This window comes from Magnolia sinica, chromosome 9 (assembly GCF_029962835.1).
Source record: "Magnolia sinica isolate HGM2019 chromosome 9, MsV1, whole genome shotgun sequence".
In the NCBI taxonomy this organism is placed as follows: domain Eukaryota; kingdom Viridiplantae; phylum Streptophyta; class Magnoliopsida; order Magnoliales; family Magnoliaceae; genus Magnolia; species Magnolia sinica.
The window spans coordinates 18,930,415-18,939,021 of NC_080581.1; the positions used below are offsets into that span (position 1 = coordinate 18,930,415).

Genomic DNA, 8,607 nt, shown 5'->3' on the forward strand with positions numbered 1-8,607 from the left:
TTTTGCTGGTCTTGTCCCGTTCTGGTTGGTGATATCTTTTTGCTTGCTGATCTATTCGTGTTACCGATGTTCGAGTTTGATGTCATTCTGGGCATGGATTGGCTTGTTGAGTATCACGTTATTTTGGACTGTTCCGCAAGAACAGTCACGTTCTGTATACAGGCTTGCCGTACTTCCAGTTTGTAGTGGAGCCCAGAGGAGAGTAGCTTTCTTGCCTGTTGTCATGTGCCATTGAGGAGCTTGTTGCCTTATGTATCGATCAGTTTCTAGTGGTTTGTGATTTTCACGATGTATTCCAGGAGATTCTTGGATTGCCGCCATGCCGGCATATTGAGTTTCAGATTAATCTTGTGCCCGATAACACGCCTATCTTAAAGGCCCCGTATCGTATAACATCAATGGAGTTGCAAGAGTTGCAGCGACAGTTGGACGAGTTGCTTGAGTTGGGTTTCATTCGTCCGAGCAGTTCACCGTGGGGAGCGCCGGTACTCTTCGTTAGGAAGAAGGATGGCTTGTTGAGGCTCTGTGTGGATTACCGCAAGCTCAACCGGGTCACGATTAAGAACAAGTATCCGCTCCTAAGGATAGATGATTTATTTAATTAGCTGCAGGGTGCATAGTTCTTTTTGAAGATTGACCTGCATTCCAGTTATCACAAGATTCAGGTCCGAGAGGAGGATATCCCGAAGACAACTTTTAGGATGTGCTATGGTCATTTTGAGTTCCAGGTCATATCCTTCGGACTGACCAATGTGCCCACCGTGTTTATGCAATTGATGAACGAGGTCTTCTGTCCATATCTTGATCAGTTTGTTGTGTTATTCATCAACGACATTCTGATATATTCGAGGACCCGTGAGGAGCATGTGCAGTATTTGGAGATTGTATTGCAGAACCTCTGTACCCATCAGCTGTATGCAAAGCTGGAGAAGTGCGAGTTTTGGCAGGAGGAGGTGAAGTTCCTCGGTTACATGGTGACGTGGGAGGGTGTTGCAGTGGACCCCTCGAAGGTTGAGGCAGTGCGTTAATGAGGCCAGCCCACAAATGCGTCCGAGATCCGCAGTTTCATTGGTTTGGCGGGTTACTATCGGCGTTTCATTGAGGGTTTCTCTCGTATTGTAGCCCCATTCACCAGGTTAACTCAGAAGGGCGCAGAGTTTGTTTGGAGTGACGCCTATGAGCGAGCACTTATGGAGTTGAAGGACCACTTTACGTCTGCTCCTGTCTTCACTCTTCCCTTTGGGAGTGATGGATTCGTTGTATTTACCGATGCTTCGCGTATTGGCTTGGGTGCTGTCCTGATGCAGCACGGGAGGCCAGTGACTTATGTGTCTCACCAGCTCAAGGTCCATGAGCTGAATTATCCCACGCATGATTTAGAGCTAGCAGCAGTCATCTTCACACTGAAGGTGTGGAGGCACTATCTCTATGGGGTTAGGTTCGAGCTCTTCTCCGACCACAAGAGCTTGAAATACTTATTCTCTTAGTCTGATCTGAACATGAGGTAGATGTGTTGGATAGGACTACTGAAGGATTATGATTTTAATCTCCAGTACCACCCAGGCAAGGCAAACGTGGTGGCGGATGCCCTCAGCCGTTAGTCATGAGGCCTGATGGCACACATAATGATTCAGGAGTGGAGGATGCTCGAGGATATAGCAGAGAATGACTTCGAGTTTGGTCTGCAGTCTTCTATCGTTCAGCTATCGAGCTTGTTGATTCAACCCTCTTTTATTGCAAGCACTACCAGAAAACTGGGCAAAGGCTATAGATAAAAGTCGTAGCTAACGACCTATGGCTACGGTTAGAGTCCGTAGCACGACTGTAGCCATTGGTACCTAGCCATAGGTCATAAAGCTATGGCTACGGATATAATCCGTAGCCATAGAAACAAAAGGTACGGATTAAATCCATAGCAATACTTTCTGTAGCTCTAAAGTATATACAACTACGGATTATATCTGTAGCTAAAAGTAGAGCGAGAACCGTAGTAATAGGTTGAAATTAGCAAAAGCTACGGTTTCCAGATAAAGGGCTACGGTTAATAACCGTAGCTACTGCCTAATTTTTTTTTTTAATTATTATTAAATAAAATATAATAATGGCATCTCTTATCATTATAGTACATGCCCTGATAGATCAACTCATATAAGCTAATATAGATAAATACTTCATGGCTAAATCATTCATTCATTCAATCAAACACAATCATTCATTCAATCGAACACAATCATTCATTCATTCAATCAAATACAATCATTCATTTTAATCCATTCATAAAAGTACAATGCCAACATAATAGTTATATGTCTATTTAAAGTTCTCATTGACAATAAGATCCAATGCCTTCTCGTAGCCAAATAGCTTCTCAACAATCGCAAGCAAGAACTCCATGGATGTGCCTCTACTAGTTATCAATTTGCCATCAACTAACACCCTATTCTCAGCTTCACTTTGATTTGAAAGCTTACTGCACACGGTTGAAAATCAATTTCATCATACAAACAATATAGTCACAAAATTATACAGATAATGGAATGGAAGATGTCTATGTTCAAAAATAAAGGGATCCTAGCTTAAACCATGACTCCCCAAAATGTATGTTGTGCCTACCTCCACACAAACTGAAGAACATAGTCACCTCTCTGGAACTGACAAGCAGAGCGTAACCAATGAAGCATGTTGTGAGAAAATAGCAAAGTTGATCCCATTCTCCAATTTTGAAGCTCCAAGTGGAAAAGACTAGCCAGGAGAAACTTTCACTGATAGGCTAATTTCAGATATTTGGGAGATCTCTTCCTAACAATACACCAACAAGAAGTTTTAAATCTTAGCAGACATAGTAATCAGAATACTCCTAAATAATGTTATTGACTAATTTACAATTAATCAACACTCATTTCTAGAAATAAAAATACTCCAAAACAATTTTCCATCATTTAGTTTACAGTTCTAAAAACAAGATGCCAGCCCAAAATAAGACATCAACAAAGAAAAGCAAATTGTCTTTGACAAGCACTAAGAAAATCAATATGGCATCACAATTGATGCTCCAGCCATCCAGATCTGGAAATCCACTTATGCTAAAGTGGAAGTCGGCGCCCTGATCACAGAAGACTAAAAGAAGCAAAAGAAGAGATGGCGGGTTCTAAATTGCCTTCCAATGTATGAGATTCTGATTCGTCATGTAGGCCTTCATCATCAATTGCCACCAATGCCTAGGCGTAGGAAGACACATGCTTTTTAGAGACTCCACTCACACATGAATGTTACCTAATGAATGGTAACAGCTACAGAACAGTAGAATAAACTTCCATGGGACTTTGACATTGTCATTTGTCAGTAACAACACCATAGTATTTCACAATTGAAATAAAAGATAATATCTTACCGTCATATCCATTTGTGCTGATTGCTTCTGAAATTCTTGAATCACCTTCATTTGCTTTACAGGTGCCATTTGCTGAAAATATGTTCTAGATAGTTTAGGCCAGATCTTTTTGGTAATTGAAGCCTAGACACCATGCACTCAGTTTTCCACCATCTTTTGTTGCAGAACATTTGCCAAAAGGATTGCAATTAGCAAATTAATAAAACAGAAATAATAAAATTGTGATTCCCTTGCTCAACATTCGTACTGAGGATATGGATCTATACTGCAGTTATATTACTTTCAAGTTAGACATTCCCAACAAGTACAGAACACCTGCCAACACGAAAATACAACAATATAAGCTACATTAGGTTGTAATCAATGCAAATAAGCTCTTAGACTAAACTACTCGAGACATTGAATTTCAACAATGAAAAAGCCATCTGAAAAAAAAAAAAAAAACACCTGTCTGAAAGTTTTAAGTCCATGGTAATCTTGAAACAACGCATTTTTTCTAAAACTAGAGATCCCAATCCCCCAGTTAGATGCTTCTGGATGCTGTTCCAAATACTCTGTCAAATCAAATGAAACTTGTTCAAAAGATAAAACACAACATTTAATCTAAGGCCCAAGATTATAGCTACACATGTACTTACATTCATAGGGAAATAAAACTCCTTGATTTTAATCAATCATGTTATAGACTATTACAGTGTTTGTGGGAGTTTTGTGCTTTAATTGCTAGTCCCAAGGCCAGATAAAGGAAATAATTTCAAGAGAGTTGTTGAGTCATATAATCATTCTACTTTATAGTAAAGAAAATGGGCTTAATAGCTATTCATCATCTTACTAGTAGTCTAGTACCAATGTATCCATGACAAGAAAGTGCAAACAACCACCAGATGAATATACTCCACTCTCCTATGCAGAAAGATGTTGTTCCATAATTTTGATGACGTGGACAATACTAAAAAGTTTCAACTGGGCAACTCTATTAAAATAAATAAATAAATAAAATCTGTGTGATAGATTAGTCCTATCCTTTCAATTCTCGGCCTGCAAATAGATGGTTAATATGAGAAACAAGGCAATGGTCCACATTCATTGGAGAAAATCCCAAGTTGGGTGGCTAGAATCTTTCGATCAAGGAGATTTTTGGGGTATGTTCTATTTGCTTCTGGTTGCATCAAAACACTAGTCCTATTTAGAGCACATGTATGGACTGTAAAGAATATTGCAATTGCACTTGTAAATAAAATTCATTACCTGCTTAAAGACATGCAATGGTTAAGAGCATGAGAAAATCATGATGGTGAATGTAGAGATATTATGAATGCGGTTCTGGGAGGTGCATGTGGCTTGAGTAGTAGCATTATGTAGAACTGTGACATATATTATCGACAAAACAGGATGAATCCTTAAAATCTCGGGTTCTGGATTTCAAAAGAAAATATCAGTAGATATAATTGTGCATATGAAAAGAATAAAATTATGAAGTTCATGAATATTGCATCTAAACACAACCTAGTAATGGGTTGTGTTTGGATGTGAATCATGCATACCTTTAGGGAGAAAGTATTAGAATGACCAAATAAATATCCAGAGAGCTTCAATACTCCCTCAGAAAAATTTACTTCATGTAGAGAACTAGACACCTTAGAAACATTTAGGGCAAGTGCATTCACACTTTTACCAATCCACACATGCTAGTTATAGCAGTTCAAAGGCAATGGGAGTTGTGCATAAGTTTTGGGTAGCCTAGTTTTGCATAAATCAAGGGGATGGCTTGAATATAAAAAGGGACATGTGTACACAACTTAGCTGCATAGGGAAACTTTCTATTAGTGAGTTGATACATCAGTTTATTCTTTAGTGATTTCTTTGGGGCTGAAAATCGATCGGTAGGCTTTCAATTTTCTGCAAACAAGTATGTCAAAACAAGAAACACAACAAGCATCCTTAATGGAATTCCAGTTCTTCATGAGTGCATAAAATGAAATCCCTCTGAAATCTTGAAGAGGTGTGGCCCAGCTAACAACCATGAATAGAATCTTTAGCCAGGCCATCCACCATAGAAATACCTTTTCTGAATGAATGGGCTATCTTGAAATTTATGACTACTCTCAATCGTATGATAGCCACTACTCTGTATGGGCTCGTGCTAAGGATTTGAAATAACAATGGTAATTATTTTGGAATCTGATTCCACAATTTGAAAGCATCCATAGATGTGAAGCTTTCAGGGAAGCAACTTAGCTAGTTGCCCCTAAGATCATCAACCCCATTCTCCTGTATGTCTAGCTCAGTCAAATTCCTGTAACCCATATCAAATTTCAAGATCTTCGACAAACAGTGTAACTAGCAAAAATAATAAAATCTTATTGATTGTTTATTGGTTTTCCTAAAACACTTGCTAAGGAGTCAATTGTCCTTGTTTATGCATTGCGTCTTATCGATTCCATTGATGGATCCCTTATATATTGTCTTTCTTTATTTAATATGCCCATTAAAATATTTCTAAGAAAAATGCTAATCCATGTGCCAATGTGACATGCTAGTGGAAGCTTGAAGCCATCTTGAGACTCTTGACACTTAATAAATAAGCCCATGTAGCACATTGGGATGAAACTGAGGTTATCTATAAGGTGATTCCTAACATGTAGATGCCCTGGCTGAAAAGCACGGCCAGTCCACTAATCAGGTGGACCAATCGCAGCCTCGATGAGTGGAATCAGATGAGATGGTAGCAACAGGTTTTGAGAACCACAAGTTCGATGAGATTTTTTTACAACACAAGCAAATTTGAAACCAGCTCTATGATCTTGATCTTCATCTTCATCTAAACACATGCATCTATGATCTTGATTTGAAACCAGCTAAAACACCAAAGAGTGAAATCTTATCTCAAGGATGGTAAGTAATGTAATGAAAGCACCACTTGATGTTAGCATTGGGATTTCTGTTGGCTGCTTTCATCCTGGGCATGGTTGGATACATGGAATCCATGAGGAAATGGAAATTGTTTTGCTTGACAAGATGAGCTGTTTAGATACATGGATTCAACACTTCAACCATTACTCTTATCCACAATGAGAATCCTCTTCAAACAAGAAACAATATAAGGATTCCATTTGTTATCCAAACATATCCCCATTTTTTAAAATCTTTTTTTCTAGTACTAGGTAGGCAAGGATTGACCCTTGATATTCTTCTTTTCTGTCTCCCTCATCTATTTAATTTCATTGTGGGTGGGTGGGTGGGTGGGTGTGTGAAGGAAACTAACATCAAACTGCATGATTTTTACCAGGAGCTTCTTCACCCTTTTTGTGAAGAACATAGGCAGCCTTCCTACACTTTCTTCAGCTTCTCAATAAACAGGCTAGTGTGTTCAAGCGACTGATCAATCCTATGATTCTCCAAAGCCTGAAATAAGGAGAAAAGAAAATAAAAATAAAAATTTCAAAGGTAGTTAAAAAATTGAAGATGTTATTACTGTTGGAAATAGAGAGGAAAGTATGCATGTCCTAGCTCTAAAATTCAGCAACTCCACAAGATATCCAGCCACCACAAAAACACCAAGCCTCTCCTGCAAATAGATGGTTAATATGAGAAACAAGGCAATGGTCCACATTCATTGGAGAAAATCCCAAGTTGGGTGGCTAGAATCTTTCGATCAAGTAGATTTTTGGGGTATGTTCTATTTGCTTCTGGTTGCATCAAAACACTAGTCCTATTTAGAGCACATGTATGGACTATAAAGAATATTGCAATTGCACTTGTAAATAAAATTCATTACCTGCTTAAAGACATGCAATGGTTAAGAGCATGAGAAAATCATGATGGTGAATGTAGAGATATTATGAATGCGGTTCTGGGAGGTGCATGTGGCTTGAGTAGCAGCATTATGTAGAACTGTGACATATATTATCGACAAAACAGGATGAATCCTTAAAATCTCGGGTTCTGGATTTCAAAAGAAAATATCAGTAGATATAATTGTGCATATGAAAAGAATAAAATTATGAAGTTCATGAATATTGTATCCAAACACAACCTAGTAATGGGTTGTGTTTGGATGTGAATCATGCATACCTTTAGGGAGAAAGTATCAGAATGACCAAATAAATATCCAGAGAGCTTCAATACTCCCTCAGAAAAATTTACTTCATGTAGAGAACTAGACACCTTAGAAACATTTAGGGTAAGTGCATTCGCACTTTTACCAATCCACACATGCTAGTTATAGCAGTTCAAAGGCAATGGGAGTTGTGCATAAGTTTTGGGTAGCCTAGTTTTGCATAAATCAAGGGGATGGCTTGAATATAAAAAGGGACATGTGTACACAACTTACCTGCATAGGGAAACTTTCTATTGGTGAGTTGATACATCAGTTTATTCTTTAGTGATTTCTTTGGAGTTGAAAATCGGTCGGTAGGCTTTCAATTTGCATATGTGATTGAGGCTCAACAGACAGGCGAGTCGTTACAAGGTTATCGAGCATAGGCTGCATCCGAAGAGTAGGTAGATTGGCCGATTGGTTCATATGGTGGACTTCGCTTCAAAGGCCGATTATGTGTCCTGGATATTCTTGAATTGTGCAGAGATCTTATGACCGAAACACATCGTCACGGTTTTCTATCCACCCTGGCTCGATAAAGATGTATCGAGATATGAGGCGAAAATATTTTTGGGCAGGGATGAAGCGCCAAATGGCTAGTTTTGTGGCCAAGTGTGACACATGCCAGTGTCTTAAGGCCGTCATCAAAGACCCCCTGGACCATTACAGCCGTTGGGTGTCCTGACGTGGAAGTGGGAGCATGTGTCGACAGATTTCATTATGGCCTTGCCGAGGACTCAGCGCGATCATGATGCCATCTGGGTTGTCGTGGATCATCTGACGAAGTCAGCACATCTTCTTGCGATTCATGTGACCTGGTCTTTAGACTGGCTTGTGAGATTATTCATCGAGGAGATTGTGAGACTGCATGGCATTCTAGTCTCGATCATTTCTGACCGAGACCCGAGGTTCATGTCTCAGTTTTGGAGGAGCTTTCAGAGAGCGATGGGGTCTATTTTGCAGCTTAACACCACTTATCATCCGCAGATCGATGGATAGACCGAGAGGGTCAACCGGATCCTTGAAGATATGCTTCGGGCCTGCGTGATTGACTTCGGGGGTAGCTGGGATGAGCATCTGCGATTGACTGAGTTTGTATACAACAACAACTATCAGG

The 8,607-nt window shown here is 39.4% G+C and overlaps 1 protein-coding gene across 4 annotated transcripts; it reads right to left on the bottom strand.

Moving 5' to 3' along the window:
• Positions 1-2,640: 2,640 nt before the first annotated feature.
• Positions 2,641-7,819, bottom strand: LOC131257013 (vacuolar protein sorting-associated protein 2 homolog 2-like). 4 transcript variants are annotated; one of them, XM_058258167.1, is made up of 4 exons: positions 7,725-7,819; positions 3,839-3,945; positions 3,392-3,463; positions 2,641-2,799 (listed from the first exon to the last, which is right to left on the bottom strand). In XM_058258167.1, the coding sequence occupies exons 1-4, from the start codon at positions 7,759-7,761 to the stop codon at positions 2,743-2,745; spliced, it is 273 nt and encodes a 90-aa protein (XP_058114150.1). In that variant the 5' UTR covers positions 7,762-7,819; the 3' UTR covers positions 2,641-2,742. The 4 variants fall into 4 exon arrangements, 1 of the variants encoding a protein (XP_058114150.1); XR_009177047.1 differs by lacking the exons at positions 2,641-2,799; positions 3,392-3,463 and adding an exon at positions 3,489-3,706; XR_009177045.1 differs by lacking the exons at positions 2,641-2,799; positions 3,392-3,463; positions 7,725-7,819 and adding exons at positions 3,489-3,706; positions 6,657-6,941 and having other exon boundaries at positions 3,839-5,290.
• Positions 7,820-8,607: the final 788 nt, after the last annotated feature.